At 45.0% G+C, this 21858-nt stretch overlaps 1 protein-coding gene across 1 annotated transcript in view; it reads right to left on the reverse strand.

The window, feature by feature from the left end:
• TNKS2 (tankyrase 2) overlaps positions 1-21858 on the reverse strand; it is an 85881-nt gene that overhangs the window by 22459 nt on the left and 41564 nt on the right. The window contains exons 12-19 of the mRNA XM_068257506.1: positions 19912-20083; positions 19712-19791; positions 17849-17994; positions 7820-7985; positions 5570-5789; positions 5265-5374; positions 3433-3621; positions 1123-1375 (exon numbers count right to left, since the gene is read on the reverse strand). Of these exons, the coding sequence (XP_068113607.1) occupies positions 1123-1375; positions 3433-3621; positions 5265-5374; positions 5570-5789; positions 7820-7985; positions 17849-17994; positions 19712-19791; positions 19912-20083 (1336 nt within the window). The remainder of the gene's footprint in view (positions 1-1122; positions 1376-3432; positions 3622-5264; positions 5375-5569; positions 5790-7819; positions 7986-17848; positions 17995-19711; positions 19792-19911; positions 20084-21858) is intronic.

Consider the following 21858-nt stretch of genomic DNA (forward strand, 5'->3'; position numbering starts at 1 on the left):
AAAAAAACAAAAAACTATGTGTCCTTACATAGTAATTTGGGTTAAAAAATAAAAAAATACGTCCATCGAGTTCAACCACAATATAAGGTATAGCACTAGCCTGCAGTGAGAAATCTAATCAGTTTTCCACTCTAAATAAAGCATGATTCCACCCTTGATTATACCTTTTTGACTCTTAAGATCCGTAAAGGACATCCGAGGTAAAAATAAACTTATGAGCTAAACAATTGTGTCTATTCTCCTCCTAAAAAGGACTTCTTTAGCTATTTCACGGTTTTATTTTATATTTAACCTCCCTGGCGGTAAGCCCGTGCTGAGCACGGGCTATGCCGCCGGGAGGCACCGCTCAGGCCCCGCTGGGCCGATTTGCATAATTTTTTTTTGCTGCACGCAGCTAGCACTTTGCTAGCTGTGTGCAGTGCCCGATCGCCGCCGCTATACGCGTCGCCGCAGCCGCCCCCAGACCCCGTGCGCTGCCTGGCCAATCAGCGCCGTGGGGTGGATCGGAGTCCCCTTTGACGTCACAACGTCGATGACGCCATGGCGACGGGGGAAGCCCTCCAGGAGATCCCGTTCTTTGAACGGGATCTCCTGATCTCCGATCGGAGGGGCTGGGGGGATGCCGCTGAGCAGCGGCTATCATGTAGCGAGACCTCGTCCCGCTACATGAAAAAAAATTTTTTTTTTTTTTTTTTTTAAACGTATTTGCTGCCCCCTGGCGGATTTTGACAAACCGCCAGGAGGGTTAAATCTACTTTTTAAGTTTTTATGGTTTCATTGTCTCTTCTCAATGCCACATTTATTGAAGTATGCCAGAGCTAAAATCTCTGAACGATTGACCCTTTTTATAGCTTTCCTTCTCTCATAAGCCATTTTCTAACAGGAAAAAGTTTTATGGCTGTAATTCCTTATTAGCGAGGGCTATTCTATAGTCTGACCCAGACAGTGAACAATTCACACAGGAAAGTGCTCTTATTAAAAGGAAAGGAAAGAGAAGGAAAGGAGAAAAGGAAAGAGACTGGAAATTTAGATCAATGACTTTTAAACTACATAAAAACAGATTTTCCATAGAGTGTGCTGCATATGAGAGTGTTTTCCATAAAGATCTGTGAAGAGATTTACCTTCTTCCTTCTTCTCTAAAGCCACCGCCCCCTCGGCACCACCGCTCGCTGCTGACGGTGCATCCGGAAAACTGGCTGCCAGGTTATCCAGGCTGCTGGCGGCAGACAGAGTAGGCGGACTGGAGGGAACTGAAGATAGGACTCCTGCTGGTGCAGATGCAGGCTGGGAAACTGTGATAAGCTGTGGTTTATAAATGGCTGGTAACGCAGCAAGGGGCATAGCTGCTGCTAGAAGAGCACGGACATCATCGGCCTGATCAAACAACAAAGGAAAAATGTGTTAATTTATTATCCTCATTCATTTACATAGCCCTGACATTTTCCACAGCACTTAAAGATGAAGGGGCAGTTTTTTCATTTACTTGGGGCTTCCTCCAGCCCCATATGCATGGATGCGTCCCTCACTGTCCTCCCGCGTGCCTCCGTTAAGCCGCAATCTTCTCCAGTATGGGGCTCAGTGACATCAGCAGGGGGCCTTCTGCGCACGCATGGACCTTCTGTGCAAACGCAGAAGACACCGGCTGACGTCAGTCAGACTGAGCCGTGTACCGGGGTTTGATTGCGGCTGAACAGAGGATTGCGGGTGGACGGCGAGGGACGCATCCATGCTTATGGGGCTGAAAGAGGCCACGGTAAGTAAAAAACAGCCACTTTCTTCATCTCAAAGTCTCTTTAAGGCCCAGTGCACACCAAAACCGCTAGCAGATCGTCAAAACGCTAGCGGTTTTGGGAGCAGAGAGGCGATATTTGCCGGGTGCACACCGGGTGGATTTTGTATGAGATCCGCCGGCCGCATCCGTGTGGCTAATGTATCTCTATGGGCTGGTGCACACCGGCGGTTTGAGGTTTTAAGCAAACCGCAAACGTGCAGCAAGAGGCACGTTTGCGCTTGCTAAAAACCTCAAACCGCCGGTGTGCACCGGCCCATAGAGATATATTAGCCATGCGGATTTTCAGGCGGATTCGGCCGCGGATCCGCCCGGTGTGCACTGGGCCTAACAGTGTACACAGAACAGTTCAGGTCACTGACTATACCTCAAAGAAGCTCACTATCTGGTGTCCCCAACATAGTTATAGTCCAGTGTTCTCCCTAGGGTCTTTTAGCCGGGTGTTCCACCTGGCTAATTTTGGTGATCACCTGGCTGTCATCAGCTCACTTCCTCATCCTCCTCCTATGGTGTAAGCAGAGTTGCGCCAGCTCAGCATTCTCCCATCGATTTCCCACCCGGCTACATTTGCATGCCACCCGGCTGGAAAAAATTTCTGGGGAGAACACTGTAGTCTAACATCCCTTACCACCTCTTGGGACCCACCTAGGAAGAAGCCAAAGAGCTGCCTGAATGTTTTTGAGACCTAGAAAGAGAGTAGAATGCTTGGAGGAGCCCCACTCCCAACGACCATGCAAATGCCAGTTAGATCCTTGTCTGATAATCAGGCCTGGGACTCCAGCACCGTAAGGCAAGAATGCTAGCACCATTCAACCCAAATGAAAAGCTTGACGGATCAGACTACTTACAAGAGCTCCATGAGGTTTATTTGGATTGGGCAAACAAGCAGGAGTACAGTGAAATTCCCAGGTCAGGTACAGTTTGTCTTACATGAATTCAATAGAACATTTAAAATGGACTATGCATAAAAGAGTGCTGCAGAGAGGAGAACTCTTCATGGCCTCCACTGCAGCTACAGCTCAACAGATCTCCCTCCGCTCAGCGGAAGCATTTGCGTTTTTGTTTTGTTTTTTAACTGAAAGTTGGAGGGTGACTTAAAAATTCAGCACTAGCACCATAAGGCACCATTCACACTGGGAATCGGAAACCACTAGCAAGAATCACTAGCGTTTTGCAAATCGGTTTTCCTGTGGTTTTTCACTGTATAGGAAAGAGATTTTGGAGCGATTGCGTTTTGTGATCCTTTAACATTGAAATATAATCGCATGTTTGAGATTTCAGCAAATCGCTAATTGCGGGGGATCGCTACAGTGTGAATACTACCAATGATTTGCATAGCCACCGAGCATATTCAAGAACTAGTGATTTGCAGACAAGCTGAATGGGGCCTAAGGCTTGGTTCACACGTAAAAAGTGTCCAGTCCTGTCAGTTTTTGACAATTGGCATCAGTTTTGTTTGCGTTTTAATAAAGGTGTTCACACATAAATTTGTACCTTTCTGGTCCAGTCAGGAAAACTGATAGAGAACTGACAGGACAGGACCAGAAATGTGCAGATGTACGTGTGAACAAGGCCCCAGGGTGAGGCAACCACTAGACGCTTTCAGCAACACTCACACATAGATGATCAGTTAATGACGTACCGTGACCAAGTCTAATGGTGTTTGGCCCTCCTGATTTTTCAGTGTTGGATCAGCACCATGTGCCAGAAGCAATGCGCAGAGCTGCGTTCTCCCTTTCTGAGCAGCTTCATGCAGTGGCGTAAAAGCCCACTTGTCAGTGGCATTCACAGAAGCATTGAACTTTATAAGTAAGGCAGCTACATCCACATGCTGAAAAACAAGAGGTTTGGTTACTGCACCATAAGCTAAAAGACCAGAAATATGTACAAAGAAGCAGAAATGACTACATAATATATAATTACATGTATGAGCCCATAAAAAATAAATAAATCGTCCCACATGGGCTACCCACGCACACTGAACAGATGAGGCATGTTCTGGCAGAAGGTGAAAAGGGTGTGACCACTAGTGCCAGAAGGATGGATAATATCTGTTTCTGCTTGTTCAGAAGTAGCAACAGAAAGTCAGATACAAATGTCCTCTAGTGTTTTCCCCCCCAATTTTTTCCCAGCTGGGTGGCACGAAAAAGTAGCCGGGTGGGGCGCAGCCAAGTGAATGCAGGACCTGTGCAACTCTGCTTACAACATAGGGAGGAGGATATGGAGGCGAGCCGATGACAGCCGGGTGCTCACCAAAACCAGGTGGATTACCCGGCTAAAAAAGCCTGGGGAGAACAAAGGACACCTGGAGTGAGAGGGATATGGAGTCTGCCATATTCATTTCCCTTTATTAATACCAGTTGCCTGGCTATTCCGCTGATCTCTTTAACTGAAGTAGTGTCTGAATCACACACCCAAAACAAGCAAGCAGTTAATCTTGTCAGACTTGGATCAGAAACATCTGATCGGCATGCTTGTTTAGAGTGAATGGCTAAGGGCATTGTAGACAGAGGTTCAGCAGGAGAGCCAGGCAATCTGCTTTGTTTAAAATAACTGAAATAAAAATGGCATCCTCCATATCGTGTGTGTGTGTGTGCGCGTACTGCAAAGCCGCAGAACTACGGTGCCTTCCCCCTCCCCCAAATCAGTAGCGTTCATGGGGAAGAGTCCCCCCCCCCCCCCCCCTAGCACTTTTAGAGTCACACTGGAGTAAAGCAGTGTACAAGTGTTAAGATTTAATTTTTTACCATGGTAATGGGAGACCCATGCAAGCTTATAGGTGGCCACACATGATACAATAAAATGATCGGATTTTACGGCAATTCAAATAAAAAGATTGGATTTCACGAAAAATCTAACGTTTTTGTTTTATTCGAGCAAGAAATCCAATCAGATTTACCATTTTTATACGATAAAATTCAATTGGGAATGGTGCATTTTATTGATCAATTTTTAAGAAAATTGAATGGTGTGTGGTAGATTGTCAATGTATACACCCAAGCTATTTTCTCTCAGTTTCCAATAATTTTTATCATAATTGAGGAAAAATTTAACATAGGTGTGTGGTACATTGGTCAGATTTTTTAAATGTTAAAATCAATCTGAAAAATTGATTGCTATTCTTGAGTTGAATAGACATTTAAAAAAATGTATGGTGTGTGGCCACCTTAAGAGATCTCTGATGGAACCTTTTTGTGCAACCAGAAGCAGAAGAGTATTTTGTTTTGGGTTTTGTTCTAGAGTCTGTGGGTGTGGCTAAACTGCTGCTGCCTGTACTACATCATCTCCACTGCTCACAACGCAAGGGGGTAGGCACAAGCTGTATCTGACAGAGAAAATGCAACCTATTGCACAGTCTGCCGTGGCCAGGGCCTGATTTTACACTAGCTAATGAAGGTTTCTAGAGGCTAAGAAAAGATTTATGCCTGGAGGCTGGAAGCTTACTGTAAATTGAAGTTTAAAATCGCAACTTACCCCATATGATGCAGCGTTATGCAATGGAATAAGGCCCCCTTTATCTTGTGCATTAACATCAGCGCCATGCTGTAACAAGTACTCCGCAACTTCTAAATTATTGTACCCAGCTGGAAAAGAAAGAATAAATACATTTCTAACAAATCATATCCAAAATATATTCTGATATGGGATTGTGCAGCAGGAACACTTTTAACATGCAACATATTAAACAGAACACAACTATGTAGATTGTAGTCAATTAGCAAAAAAACAACAAAAATGGAATGCAAATATAGGTGCCCTGCATTCCCAAACACACCCACCTGCTAAGTGCAATGGCGTGGAATGTCTGCCTTGGGTATCTCTACAGTTGACATTCTCCGATGAGCAAAGTTTCTTAACTCGAGCTGCACACCCTCTTTTGGCCGCATCTAACAAGGCCGCATCTCCCCGGAGGAGGTCCTGGATATCTGTATCTCCGTCTTTAACCAGGTCTAATGCCGTGTTTCCATCTCTGTTCTTCTTCGTGGAATCAGCTCCATGCTATTTAACATGAAACACTTCGGTGTTATGGAGTAACAAGTGAAGATAAATGTAACAGAAAGGTGCAGAACAGCAGTGGTTTCTAGCTCTGGTCACCACAGAGAGAGTGAACCTGAAGCGGGGCCAAAAGAAAAAGGTTACTTACCACAGAAGAAGTAAGCCTCTAGATAGCCTTCCACCCCGACAATCCAGAACTGGGTCTCTCTAAACTTATTCAACAAGGGCATCAGTCATGCTCTTGTGGCCACACTTCCATCTAAGTGCTGCTGTACTGCTCATGCGCAAGTAGTGGCACAAACCTGCTCATGCACATTTTTTTTCCTCCATGGATGAACAGCTTCATACCACTGCGCAGGTGCAGACCCTATACATGCATGCACAGTATGGCTGCACTTGTATGGGGATGGGAGTGAGGCCACTAACAGAGGGTCTTAGCCAGTACTGGTCGGGTAGAGGACATGGGACCATCCTGAGGATTCCCACTACTTAAATATTTAACCCTTTGAAAGTTAAAGGTTTGCTTTGAGAGATAATGGAGTGAAATCATTAAAGCCTTAGATCTGCTACCGTGTTTCCCCGAAAATAAGACTATCATATTAATTTTTGCTCTATAATTTTGCTAGGGCTTATTTTCAGGGGATGTCATATTTCTACCAGGAAGAGTCTCTCAGCAGAACATTTCCTGTTCCTTTGTACTGTGCTGTTCCTGGATTTGAAGGTATGCTACTGTACTGACCAGGCACTTGCCCTGTGATCTCTGTACACAGCCGATAACCTTGCTGGGAGGTGGGATGACAGGACTAGTGCCCTATTGGCATTGCACCGCTGTGTCCCCACATGCTGGCCTCCTCTTCCTCCTCTAACTTCTGCTAGGGCTTATTTTCAGGGGAGGGCTTATATTTCAAGCATGCTCAAAATTCCAGCTAGGGCTTATTTTCAGAGTCGGTCTTATATTCAAGGAAAGAGGGTAAATAATGAAACGCTTTTTTGCTGGGTGAGACTAAAACGGTCTGATACACAAAATGAACCACAACATATGACAAACGCTGAGCTTAACTACAAATCATGGGACCCCCCCCAGCAAAACTTTCATGGGGTCCCCCCAATGTTCTCACCCTTGCCCACCCCTTGTGTCTTGCAAGGGTCCTACAACAAGTTCGGACATCATAAATGTCACACATGCCAAACGTAGCTACGAAAACACCTGATCAGAAGGAATGAAGTAGTTGAGGCTCCCTTAGAGCTCTGGGCTCCCCGCCATCATAGGGACTCATTCTCTGTAGTTACGCTCCAGCAGACATATCATCAGATCATATGCTAACATGTCTATTCTCCCCAGTGTCGGGGTAGCCTCCGGGGGGTCTATGCAGAGCCTTCAGCACAGCAGGCATTTCAACTCACCTCCCCCGGAATTCAAACGTTGGTAGCCATTCTTCTTCCGGTCCTCAGAGGCTCTGGATCCCTCGGTGGGATCGCCTGCTATTTGTCGTCATGACGACAGGTGGCAATCTCACTACAGGGTTACAGTGCCACCTGGAGAATTGCAGCGCTGGATCCCAGGAAGGTAAGTGCTGAGCTGTCGCTGATCTCACTGCAGTATGATTGTTTTCCTGGTTGTAGGGTCTAAAGGCGTGCAAAAAATTGCACCGCTTTTAGACCCTAAAATTCGAATAATCGTATTGCCAGGGAGGTTAAATCTGTTTTTATAAGTATGGAAACAAAGGATGAAAAGAACTGTAAAGTGTCAGTGCAAACACTGCTACTGAATGATGGGAAATACTTTGGTTGAACACCTTACTACAATGGAATGGGGACTAACAACCCAGATCATTAACCCGCCACTGAAACTGCATCAGTATTCTGCTTGATAATCTAGACAACAATATTATTCCTAGATATAGGGGGAGCAGCAGGAAGGCTAAAATATGTGTGTGTGGCAGAAAAGCCTCAGCAAAAGAGAAGGTTTCAGCTGGAATGCAAGAAACAAACACACTTTACGAATCCCATTTCACTGAAAGTCATGATCCTACCTGTAGGAGAAGCTTGCAGATCTCGTATTTCCCTTTTGCTGCAGCTTCATGTAATGGCGTGAATTTCCACAAATCAGCAACATTAATTAGTGCACCGTGCTTAACAAGTAGCTCAGTTACTTCATAATGTCCATAGGAACAGGCATTGTGCAATGGGACCAGACCTCTGGAAAACAAAGGGAATAGGTTTAGACATAAAGGTACCATCCAAGTAGAAGTCATCAGGGAGAAGTGTGACTATAAACGGGGGGGGGGGGGGGGGGGGGGGGTTAGAGTTGGAGTGTAATAAGGTAACACTACACAAAATGTTTCATGACTACACCCTCCTGCCTCTAATGAACACATTATTTTACCTGATTTAAATGTACAAAGAAGTCTACAAACGTTCACAAGATTTCAATGAAAACACACAGAGCTTAATTTATTAATACTGAATGTAAGGGCTTTTTAGTCTCTTTTAGCCCCCCTATACCTTCCTGTTTGTTCAGGGTCACCAAAGCTATCTGGGTATTCTGTAGTTCTCTTTACAGGGAGTGCAGAATTATTAGGCAAGTTGTATTTTTGAGGAATAATTTTATTATTGAACAACAACCATGTTCTCAATGAACCCAAAAATCTCATTAATATCAAAGCTGAATATTTTTGAAAGTAACTTTTAGTTTGTTTTTAGTTTTAGCTATTTTAGGGGGATATCTGTGTGTGCAGGTGACTATTACTGTGCATAATTATTAGACAACTTAACAAAAAACAAATATATACCTATTTCAATTATTTTTTTACCAGTGAAACCAATATAACATCTCAACATTCACAAATATACGTTTCTGACATTCAAAAACAAAACAAAAACAAATCAGTGACCAATATAGCCACCTTTCTTTGCAAGGACACTCAAAAGCCTGCCATCCATGGATTCTGTCAGTGTTTTGATCTGTTCACCATCAACATTGCGTGCAGCAGCAACCACAGCCTCCCAGACGCTGTTCAGAGAGGTGTACTGTTTTCCCTCCTTGTAAATCTCACATTTTATGATGGACCACAGGTTCTCAATGGGGTTCAGATCTGGTGAACAAGGACGCCATGTCATTAGTTTTTCTTCTTTTATACCCTTTCTTGCCAGCCACGCTGTGGAGTGCTTGGACGCGTGTGATGGAGCATTGTCCTGCATGAAAATCATGTTTTTCTTGAAGGATGCAGACTTCTTCCTGTACCACTGCTTGAAGAAGGTGTCTTCCAGAAACTGGCAGTAGGACTGGGAGTTGAGCTTGACTCCATCCTCAACCCGAAAAGGCCCCACAAGCTCATCTTTGAGGATACCAGCCCAAACCAGTACTCCACCTCCACCTTGCTGGCGTCTGAGTCGGACTGGAGCTCTCTGCCCTTTACCAATCCAGCCACGAGCCCATCCATCTGGCCCATCAAGACTCACTGTCATTTCATCAGTCCATAAAACCTTAGAAAAATCAGTCTTGAGATATTTCTTGGCCCAGTCTTGACGTTTCAGCTTGTGTGTCTTGTTCAGTGGTGGTCGTCTTTCAGCCTTTCTTACCTTGGCCATGTCTCTGAGTATTGCACACCTTGTGCTTTTGGGCACTCCAGTGATGTTGCAGCTCTGAAATATGGCCAAACTGGTGGCAAGTGGCATCTTGGCAGCTGCACGCTTGACTTTTCTCAGTTCATGGGCAGTTATTTTGCGCCTTGGCTTTTCCACACGCTTCTTGCGACCCTGTTGACTATTTTGAATGAAACGCTTGATTGTTCGATGATCACGCTTCAGAAGCTTTGCAATTTTAAGAGTGCTGCATCCCTCTGCAAGATATCTCACTATTTTTGACTTTTCTGAGCCTGTCAAGTCCTTCTTTTGACCCATTTTGCCAAAGGAAAGGAAGTTGCCTAATAATTATGCACACCTGTTATTGGGTGTGGATGTCATTAGACCACACCCCTTCTCATTACAGAGATGCACATCACCTAATATGCTTAATTGGTAGTAGGCTTTCGGGCCTATACAGCTTGGAGTAAGACAACATGCATAAAGAGGATGATGTGGTCAAAATACTCATTTGCCTAATAATTCTGCACTCCCTGTATTAAAGGGAATCTAAAACAAAAAAACCCCGTTATTTTACCCGGGGCTTCTACCAGCCGCCGTCCCCACGTTGTCAATCAGCAATGTTCCTGCCACCCGCAGCACCCCTTCTGATCGTGCTCCTGTGGTTGGGGGCGCTCTGCGAATGCGCAGAACACATCCTACGGTGGAAGCGCGATCAATGACTCATGCGCAGTGGCCATCGACTTGCCTGGCGAAAGAGGGGTGCTGCAGTGAACTGGAGCACTGTGCAGTGACAGTGCGGGCACAGGGCGGGTGCAGGGGTGCTGGTAGAAGCCCCAGGTAAGTTAAACTGTTCTCTTTTGCTTTAGGTTCCCTTTAAGGATTCCCCATGCTGGATATTATTAAAGGTTAGGTATTCTACAAAACTGTCATGGTTGCCATCAGGACACAAGGGCTTGAAGCATATCTGTATTAACATTATAACACTGTAGTGCACATGCTAAATTAAGAAGGGGAATGGGCGAAGGTTTGTGTACTTCTGGGACTGCTTATACCAAGAGACTTACCTAAACATTCTGTTACAAAAATGGCATCCATTGGTAAAACCAACATAAAGGACATCCATGAAAATATATTCTTAAACGCACATGCACACATATTCACAAAACCTCTAATACATGACTTACCATATTTTTCAGTCTATAAAATGCTCCTGACCATAAGACGCACGCAGGTTTAGAGGACAAAAAGAGGGGGGGGGGAAATAAATATACTAAACCTGGTGCACCCATTGTGAAGGGGCATTTTGTGGCATACATTTGAAATCGGCGCCGGTAGACTTGGGTGCAGGATAAAGCCGGTATGGCTGATCCTGCTTCTGCACAAGTTCAGGCTGACATGGATAGTGGGAGAATGATATAATTGGAGGCCGAATTATTGTGTTTTTTAAGCAACTTCGGCTCCGTCTTCTGATGGCGCCAACGTTACTCACTGAGCGCAGCTATAGATGTGATTCCTATTATAGTCTATGGCTGGGCCCAAATCTAGCAGCGCTGAAAAGTACTGCTCCGATTTTGTGGATTATGCCCTCTTTGTACCTCATGCCCCCTTGCATCTCTTGTTCCTCCTTGTGTCCTCTGTCTCCCTTGTGCCCTCAGCCCTTCTTTGTCCTCTATGCCCCTTTGTGTCCCCCTTGTGTCCTCCTCTATGCCCCTTTGTGTCCCCATGTCCTCCTCTGCATGGCACATTACAGGGAGTCCCCGACACTGCGGCAGGTTGAAGGTTCAGATTGTCAGGTGTTCACAAGTCAGGATCTCCCTGCATTTGAACTATAAGACGCAATTACCTTTCACCTACTTTTGTGGAAAAAGACAACTTTACTTACGGTAACGTCTTTTCCGGTAGTCAGGAGGACAGCACCCCTGGATGAGACTTGTCTCCCTCCCCACCGTGGACAGGAACTGCAAAAGAAACAATTTGCATAAGCAATAGGCAGCCAGGTATATAAGCTACTTACTTGCCACTATACTTCAGTTAATATAAAAGATAATACGGACACTTAATAATGCTTATACAAACCTCTGATATTCCACCCAATAAGGGCGGGTTGTAGGGGTGCTGTCCTCCTGACTACCGGAAGAGACGTTACCGTAAGTAAAGTTGTCTTTCCCGGATCGTCACTCGGACAGCACCCCTGGATGAGACGATATACTAAAGATCAGGCTTAGGGCGGGACCACTGCTTGCAGAACCTTTCTTCCAAAGGATAAATCTGTAGCTGCCGATACATTAAGTCGATAATGCTTCACAAAAGTGTTATGACTTGACCATGTTGCAGCCCTGCATATCTGCTCAATGGAGGCCCCTGCCCTCTCTGCCCATGACGTAGAAATGCCTCTTGTAGAATGAGCCCTGACCGAAGAGGTTAACGTCTTTCCCCGTATCTGGTATGCTGATACAATTGTCTGTTTGATCCAGCGTGCTAAGGTTGTCTTAGAAGCTCTGTTCCCTCTTGTTTTTCCTGCAAACAGGACAAAAATTGCATCTGATTTTCTCCAGGCATTAGATCTTTCTAAATACTGTAACAGACACCTCCTCACGTCCAACAAATGTAGTCTCTCTTCCTTATCATTTGCCGGATTCTCACAAAATGACGGGATATAAATTTCTTGGTTCCTGTGGAAAGAAGAAACCACCTTCGGAAGAAATGTTGCGTCCGGACGCAATGTTATTCTATCCTCTGAAACAACACAGTACGGCTCCTTAATCGATAGTGCTTGTAGCTCACCTATTCTTCTTGCTGTAGTAATTGCTAGAAGGAATATGGTTTTCAATGTCAGGAATTTGTCCGAAACTTGAGATAAGGGTTCAAACGGAGACTCACATAGACCCTGTAACACTGTATTAAGATCCCAAGAAGGAACTCTTGACCGTATAGATGGTTTTAGTCTTCTTAAAGCCTGAAAGAAACGGATTATATAATCCTCCTGTGCTAATTTCCTTTCTAGGAACACACTCAAGGCTGACACCTGAACTTTCAAAGTACTAATACTAAGACCCTTCTTATAGCCACACTGTAAGAATTCCAAAACTGATCTAAGCGATCTATTGTTGCAGGATCTATCTATACACCAGTGATTAAAAACTCTCCAAGCCTTCCGGTAAATTAATCGAGTTACCTTCTTTCTACTATTGAGTAGTGTTTCTGACAGATCATCTGAGAAACCCTTAGACTTCAGTATTTCCCATTCAGGTTCCAAGCTGATAGGTGAAGTAGACTCGGATCTGGATGTAATACTGGCCCCTGGGATAACAAGTCCTGAGTCAGTGGGAGGATTATTGGTTCTGATATCGCTAGAGACTGTAGTAATGTGAACCATGGACGTTTGGGCCACATTGGAGCAATCAATATGATTCTCGCTCTGTCCTGAATGATTTTCTTCAATACTCTGGAAAGTAATGGAATTGGCGGAAAGGCATACATCATCCTGCCTCCCCAACTGATTGTGAACGCATCCATTGCCCAAGGTAAGTCCTCCTGAAACAGGGCACAAAACTTCCGGCATTTTGAGTTCCTTTTCCTGGCGAATAGATCCAGTTCTGGATATCCCCACTGTGACGTTATCGTTTGAAACACCTTCGGATTGAGTGACCATTCGTTCTGGTCCAGCTTCTCCCTGCTTAGATAATCTGCCAACTGGTTTGATGTCCCCTTTAGATGACGTGCTTGTAATGACATGATATTGTTTTCTGACCAGAACAAAATTTTTGATGTTTGTTTCCATAACATCTGGCTCTTCGTGCCTCCTTGTCTGTTTAGGAATGCTACCACAGACTTGTTGTCGGTCCTTATCGTCACATGCGTTCCCTTGATCTGATCCCTGAAGTGTAGCAGTGCCCTCCATACAGCTTCTAGTTCCCTGCTGTTGGATGATCTTGAGCTGATCTGTACTGACCATTGTCCCTGAGCCAGAAGAGCATCCAAATGTGCTCCCCAACCCCATAAACTGGCATCTGTTGTAATTATCCTCTGCTCTGGATAACTCCATACACGGCCTGATGAAAGATGACCTTGGTTTTGCCACCAAAGTAGGGACACTTTTATGCTGTGAGGGATAGGGATCTTCTTGTCTAATACCGTGAGGCTTCTGTTCCATGATCTGAGGATCCATAACTGCAGAATCCTTGTGTGGAACTGCCCCCACTGAACTGCGGGAAACGAGGCTGTTAGGAGCCCGAGGACTGCCATTGCTTTCCTCAGTGATACTGTCCTTGCATTCTGAAAGGAAAAAATAGCATTTAGAATTGCAGTAATCTTTCTATCGGGCAAGAAGATTCTTTCATTCCTAGTATCAATGCTAAATCCGATAACTCAAGAACCTGGGAAGGAACTAGTGAAGACTTCTCCCAATTAATAAGCCAACCTAAATGCTGCAGATAATCTAACGTTGACTGCATCTGCAATCTTACCCTTTCCGCTGTAGGTCCCCAAATTAAAAAATCATCTAAATATCCAAGGATATTAAATCCCATCAGCCTAAGCTCTGCTAGAACCTCAGACATGACTTTGGTAAACAGCCAAGGGGCAGAAGAAAGTCCAAAAGGAAGAGCAATAAATTGAAAATGTCTTACCTCTTCCCCCATGTGGACTGCAAATCTTAGATACTGTTGTGATGACGGATGAATAGGTAGGTGAAGATATGCATCCTTGAGATCTAGAGAAACAAGAAAATCGTCTTTCTGCAAGAGATGAATCACAGATTTTATATTGTCCATCCTGAATCTTCTGTATTTTACATCTAGATTTAATTTCTTTAGGTTTAAGATGAATCGGTAAGATCCCTGTGGTTTTTTTACGAGAAATACTGGCGAATAGAACCCCTCCTGTTTCTGACAACTCGGTACATATCTTATCACCCCCTTTTCTAATAGAGATAGGACCTCGCTTTGTAGTGCACGACACTTTCTTTGATCTTGTGGTTGGGGAGTAATGCAAAACCTCAGGGGAGGATGATGATTGAACTCTATCCGGTACCCTTCTGATACAATCCTTAGTAACCACTGACTTGTGAACTGAGGCTGCCATACTTCTAAAAAGTTTGCAATTCTCCCCCCCACTGGAATCCTGGCGTCATTGCTTATCCTGCCTCCTGGCAGGATTGAAATTGGGTTTCGGTTTCTGTGATCTGTATGGGACCCAACGTTTACCCTTGGAGGACTTGGGGTTTTGGTCAGACCTGATGGGGGGACGAAATGGCCGCTTATACTGGAAAGGTCTTTTCTTTTCTGGAAAGTTTTTCTTTCTATCTGATGACCTATCTAAAGTATCATCTAAATTGGATCCAAAAAGCAGCCTGCCTTCACATGGTATACCACATAACTTAGATTTTGAGGAATTATCCCCATTCCAGGTTTTAACCCATATACCTCTTCTGGCTGAGTTAACTAAAGCAGTAGTTCTGGCTGTAAGTTTAACAGTGTCGTCTGATGCATCTACCATATAATTAGAGGCATTTAAAACTTTCGGAAAATCATTAAGAATTTCTTCTCGCGGGACCCCAGAAGCAATCTTATCCTGCATTTCTAATAACCATGTTTTTAATGATCGACTCACTGCCGTGGACGCTACTGCAGGCTTGAATGTTAAGGAAGAGGATTCCCATGCTCTCCGCAGGAGATTGTCCATTTTTTTGTCGATTGGGTCCTTCAGACAACCAAAGTCTTCAAATAACAGATCTGTTTTCTTTGACACCCTAGAAAAAGACGGGTCTAACCTAGGCGGAGTACCCCAAAACTCCTGATCTTCCGGAGAAAAAGGATAACGATTAGACAAGGATCTCGGCCAAAAAGCTCTCTTCTCAGGGTTATCCCATTCCTTCTTAATCATACCCTTAAGGGTGGAATGGACTGGGATAAACTGAGGCTGGGGGTCCGCCAAAGTCCTGTACATCTCATCCAAAGGTGTCAAAGATTTTCTTTCTGTCTTGATACCCATTGTATCATACATAGCGCTTAATAAATCCTTCATTAAATCGGTTGAAAAAGCAAATTTTGATCTGTCCACATTTGAGACCTCTTCCTCCATATCTGATAGCTGATCTAGCTCCGATATCTCCCCCTCAGATAACTCAGAACCCTCCATCTCACTCTCTCTTCTACGTTTGGATCCCGAGGGCCCTGGTTGAGCCAAAACAGGGGAAGCAGGGATAGCAACTGCAGGTATTGTGTCCATATTACCAGTAGTTCCTGGGACATCAGAAGGAACTATAGAATTGGAAGCAATGGCAGAATCTTTGATCTCTTTAATCGCTGAAGACATCTCAGATCTCATCCAGCCCATTAAATCTTTAAGTATGACCGGAGATTCATCCTTGACTACTTTCTCTGTACAGCTCTGACATAATTTTTTAGAAGAAGATGAAGAAAAACGACTGTTACAAATTGCGCATTTCCTCTCCGACCTGCTTGAACTATGCTGACTGATCTGAACAGCAGCCTTGTCAGTTTTTTCACTTTTATCAGATTTGTCCGACTTGTCATGTTTTTTAGGCTATAAAAAAACACAAACAAGGGACAATCGTTACTAAAGGTTACATAGTAAAAAACCATAACAAGCAGGAGTATACAGGTACCACATCTACTTGCCAGAGAGGGATCTTGTCCAGACTTAGCAGATTGCAAAGGAGCTGAACCTGAAGCGTCCTCCATGATTGCCAGCCACATCTGAATCATGGACTTACTTCCACATATATACCCTCAAACAGACCCAGCTGACCACAGCTAACGCCGCCCTGCTGCATAATTAATCAGCTTCACATACCTTGATGCATCAGCTGAAGCTGATTACCATACACCGCCGCGGCTCCTGCCGCTTAATTAGTCCAGCGTCACTGTGATGCAAATGTAATCAGCTGTTTCGTTGATTTAGTATTTCCCCGCCGCGGCCCCTGCCGCTCTGCAGACCTCAGATCACGCGGGACGCCAGCGCGTGACTACTTCCGGGTAAACCGGAAGTGACCTCTTCATGCGCGCGCCTGCACGCATAATACTGCTGCCTTCTCCGGAGAAGCCTCCCAAACGCTGCAGGACTCCCCACTGATCACTGCTCAGCTCTATTGGGAGTCCTGCCACACGCTGCCCCTGCCGAACTGACATGGATGGCTCCCTGGAGACCTCTCCCTCCGCTCCGTCCGGGACAGGAAACTATACTGAAGTATAGTGGCAAGTAAGTAGCTTATATACCTGGCTGCCTATTGCTTATGCAAATTGTTTCTTTTGCAGTTCCTGTCCACGGTGGGGAGGGAGACAAGTCTCATCCAGGGGTGCTGTCCGAGTGACGATCCGGGAAAAAGGGAGTCTTATAGTCAAAAGTATAGCATTTATCACCTAATTGATAAAAATAACCTTTCAGCACATTTACCGTATATACTCGCAAGCAAGCCGACCCGCATATAAGCCGACCCCCCAACTTTTACCTAAAAACAAAAAAAAAAACACAGGAAAAAAATGACCCGCAATTAAGCCAGGGGTAGAAAATGCTGGACGCGTGATCCCCCCAGTGTGTCCCAGTATAGCTAGTATAGTGCCCAGTACAGCTAGTATAGTGCCCAGTACAGCTAGTATAGTGCCCAGTATAGCTAGTAAAGTGCCCAGTACAGCTAGTATAGTGCCCAGTACAGCTAGTATAGTGCCCAGTACAGCTAGTATAGTGCCCAGTACAGCTAGTATAGTGCCCAGTACAGCTAGTATAGTGCCCAGTATAGCTAGTAAAGTGCCCAGTATAGCTAGTAAAGTGCCCAGTATAGCTAGTAAAGTGCCCAGTATAGCTAGTATAGTGCCCAGTATAGCTAGTATAGTGCCCTAGTATAGCTAGTATAGTGCCCCAGTATAGTTAGGTAGTGCTCAGTATAGCTAGTAAAGTGCCCAGTTTAGCTAGTAAAGTGCCCAGCCAACATGACTCGCAAGCCGACCCCCCAACTTTTGGCCCACTTTTTGGGGGTCAAAAATTCGGCTTGCTTGCAAGTATATACGGTACAAGCAAAATAATCACTCAAAGTAAGTCGTTCTTAACTTCATTTCAATATTACTTTTCTTGCCATAATTATATTATATTTTTGCTCCTTGGGAACTTAAAAATGTAACATACATAAAGTAAAAACAGAGGAAAACAGGTGAGAAAGCTTTGTGAGGAGGGGTGTAAGCCCTGTCAAGTTAAAGGAACTTTAATAAATCCAGGCAAGCTTTGCTTGGTCAGTTATGATTTGCAACGTCTTAGTAAATCAGGACCACCGCGCACACATTTTAATTGAAGGCAAAAAAATAAATAAACCAGGCATAGATTCTGTGAGGCTGATTGTGCAACTTCCTGTCTACACACCAACAAGATGGTTATAATCTGGAGACTGGCTGACACACAGAAGGGATTTTTGCATAACGTGCTCCTTGGGGAGTTGGTTATTTTTAACATTAGCTGCTTACCCTTTATCTTTAGCATGAACATCTGCTCCATGTTCCAACAGATATTCCACCACAGCCACTCGATTATATCCTGCTGCAAAATGGAGCGGGGTGGACTGCCGGCCTTCTATATCTCTACAATTAACGGTCTGTGCATTGCAGAGTTTCTACAATAAACATGGACACAAAAAACAAAACATGTCACTTTCAGAAAGAATGGAGGAAAACAGAGAGGAGATAAAGAACATCAGTGTTAAAGGATGAGCAGTCACAAATGGAGGATGGGGGGGGGGGGGGGAAATGAGGTGGCAATACAAGGCTTAACTTAAAGTAAATCCTAAGTAAAAAAAAATTGCCCATTTACTTACCTGGGGCTTCTTCCAGCTCCCTGAAGTCCTTCTGCTCCCTCACTGCAATTCTGCGCTCAACCGTTCCTGAGCTGCTCCCCTCTGCAAACCTTCAGACTAAGGAGTTGCCTGGCCACTGCGCATGCTCTATTGCGCTCCAAGGTCTGGGAGCGTTCTGCGCATACGTGGTACCAATTTTTGCTAACTGCGCAAGCACAGAGCGCTCCCGGCCATGAGAGCGTGTTGGAGTAGGCACGCAGCACAGTGCCCAGTGTTGGAGGGGGACACCAGAGGAACGGCTCAGTGACCGTGAGGGACCAGGAAGACTTCAGGGGGCTGGAAGAATCCCCAGGTAAGTAGATGGGCAATTCCCCCCCCCCCCAATTTAGGTTTCCTTTAAAGTGTACCCAAGCTTATACCCAAGGAGAGGGAAGCCTCTGTATCCTCCAGTGCCCCGTCGGCGAGTACAGAACCCCATACCCCCAAAGACTATAGACAAAAGCTTGTCGAGAATCACATCAGGGCCACACGCCTCTTCTAGTATGAGCCTGGCTATACTGCACCAGCACGAGTATGTGCATGCCTGTGCAGTAAGCAGGAGTCGTTCATACTCCAGTGGCTCTATGGTAGTCATGCTCAGCGGTTGCAGCACAGCTACGCCAGAACTGGATGTTGTAGACAGTTGAAATAGATGGGATAAAGTATTTTAGACAAGACAAATAACATTTATATTGCGCTTTTCTCCTGGTGGACTCAAAGCACCAGAGCTGCAGCCACTAGGACACGCTCTATAGGCAGTGGCAGTGTTGGGTAGTCTAGCCCAAGGACTCCTTACTGAATAGGTGCTGGCTTACTGAACAGGAAGTGCTGAGAGTCTAACCCAGGTCGCCTGTGGCTGCTCTACTGCAAAGACGACTGTGTCTGCTCTACTGCGCAGACGACTTGCACATGCGCAGTAGAGTGGACACGATCGGGTTTGGCCATTTCCGCTGGAGCCCGAGCAGGAAGCCACTAGTGCACCTGCAAGCTTTGTTTATCTTTTGTTTTTTTTTCCCCCTGCCAGCGCTGGATCAGACTGACTAAGGAAGGCGAGGAATGTCTCAATAGGATCCTCATAAGAGGTAAAGCCTCATTAGGATACTGCGCCTGCTCAAGGCTCCCGACAAGCAGATCTTCCGGGATCCTAGCGCTGGATCCCCTCTGAGTAGGACGGGGGAAGCCTCTTTAGATCACAGACTACCCCTCCAGTGGTAAGTACTGCCAGTTAGTCGTGCAGCATCCGTCCTGTCTTAACATTCGACCCCAACTGGATGCAATGTAAGTGCGCATGGTATGCACTCAGGTGTGCTGGTCTGTGGAGGATACCAGCGTCTTCTATCTTGCACCTACACACATAAAACTATGACTTGCGTACGGACATTAGATTTTAAGTTCCTCTGAGAAACAATAGGTGACATGACCACAGACTCTGTAAAGTGCTGAGGAAAAATATCAGAAGTCTGTAAATGCAAAAAACAGCACAATTAACTATACTTACCTTAACAATATCAATGTCTCCAGCTTTGGCAGCTTCTAGAAGCTGGCGATCGGCATCAGAGTTGCTGAGCGGTATACCTTCTGGAGGGTGAAGACAGCAAAATTTTAATAAAAAAAAAAAAAAGTGAAGCAAAAGCAGAATGAGTCAGCGTTTGATAAACATAACATGCAACTTTGTTTTTATATAAACATTTCCCATACCCTGAAGAAGCTGCTGTACACTCTCATTGCCCATTTGAAGAGCGGTGAATCCCTGCAGAGATACAATTGCTTGGTCACAACCTGAGTTTAGCAGAATTCGGCAGGTTTGTAACTGGCCATGATGAGCTGCCCGATGGAGACATGTCTGTCCCAAGTTGTCCAATGCATTGGCCTAGAAAGAGGAAAACGTGAGGTAGAAATTACAAGGCAGTTCAGCCAGAGCAGATGCTTCAGAACATTACAGGAGAGAATTGTAGGAGGGGTTTCACCACAGTATCAACCATATCCTTCCTCCCGATCTATTCGAGAAAAGGTGAAGATTTCTTGTGGGAAAGGGGGAATTGGCCACTGATTGGAATGAAGTTCAAACCTTGGTTACAGATCCATTTTAAAAGACACATATTGGAATAACAGAGCGGACGCATCTTTTAAAGAGAACCCGAGGTGGGTTTGAAGAATATTATCTGCATACAGAGGCTGGATCTGCCTATACAGCCCAGACTCTGTTGCTATCCCAAACCCCCTAAGGCCCCCCTGCACTCTGCAATCCCTCATAAATCACAGCCACGCTGCTGACAAACAGCTTGTCAGAGCTGGCTGTGTTTATCTCTATAGTGTCAGTCTGCTGCTCTCCCCGCCTCCTGCAGAACTGCAGTCCCCGCCTGCATCCCTTCCCTCCCTGCTGATTGGAGGGAAGGGACGGGGGCAGGGACTGGAGCTATGCAGGAGGCGAGGGAGCAGCTGAGACTGACACTACAGATGTAAACACAGCCTCAGACCATGGCTGTGATTTATGAGGGATTGCAGAGTGCAGGGGGACCTTAGTGGGGTTTGGGATAGCAACAGAGGCTGGGCTGTATAGGCAGATCCAGCCTCTGTATGCAGATAACATTCTTTAAACACACCTCGGGTTCTCTTTAAGCACAGCACACAGTGCAGTCCTGCTTGGAAATGACCCCAATTGCAATTACCAGTGGGTATAAAAAATGATTTAGAACAATAAATGAAATGCAAGTACACCAGGTTTCAGATTGTTTTCAATACACAGATGCATCAGACAGGGCTGGATCTACCCTCCTTGTCCTGAAACCAGATAATTTTCAGAGATAACCATTCCACAGCAATCATGCTGGATGGAGGCACTACAGATTATCCAGAAACAGAGGATGTTGAACTGGCACTCGTTCATGCATTTCCTATCACATGACCAAGTACAGAACAACCAAGAAACCGTCTCGACACATGCCAGCATCACTACATGCTGCAGAGCTTCCATCCAGTGCATTTTCCTAGGAATCTCCTGTGTTTGCCCATAATCACAGACGCATCATGAAGAAGCATTGCTGTGCCAGGGTCTGGATGCAAAGCACCTTACTTTAAGGACAACTGAAGTGAGAGGTATATGGAGGCTGCCATATTTATTGCCTTTTAAGCAATACAAGTTTCAGGGCAGTCCTGCTGATCCTCTGCCTCTAATACTTTTAGCCATAGACCCTGAACAAGCATGCAGCAGATCAGGCGTTTTGTCATTATTGTCATATCGGACAAGATTAGCTGCATGCTTGTTTCTGGTGTGATTCATACACTACTGCAGCAAAACAGATGAGCAGGGCTGCCAGGAAAACGGTATTGCTTAAAGTGGACCTGGACTCTTGCACAGGACAAAAGGGACATACACCCTATATGTATTTAGAAAGTTTAGCCTAATTCTCCCTCATTTGTGTCTAATCACAAATTGTAATTTGACCTCTCCCTGTGTCACGTGACTGCCAATGGCAGATAATCCCATTTGAAGGTACAGGCTGTAAACAATATGTCTGCTTCCATGAATCAGGAAACTAGAAACTGTGTAGATTTATTTTAGGATTTGTATCCGCTGTAACAAAGAATGTTTTTTTTTGTGAAGGTTATTGTGCTGTTGTGTATCTTTTAGAGCAGAAAGGAGTT

Source organism: Hyperolius riggenbachi, chromosome 10 (assembly GCF_040937935.1).
Source record: "Hyperolius riggenbachi isolate aHypRig1 chromosome 10, aHypRig1.pri, whole genome shotgun sequence".
In the NCBI taxonomy this organism is placed as follows: Eukaryota; Metazoa; Chordata; class Amphibia; order Anura; family Hyperoliidae; genus Hyperolius; species Hyperolius riggenbachi.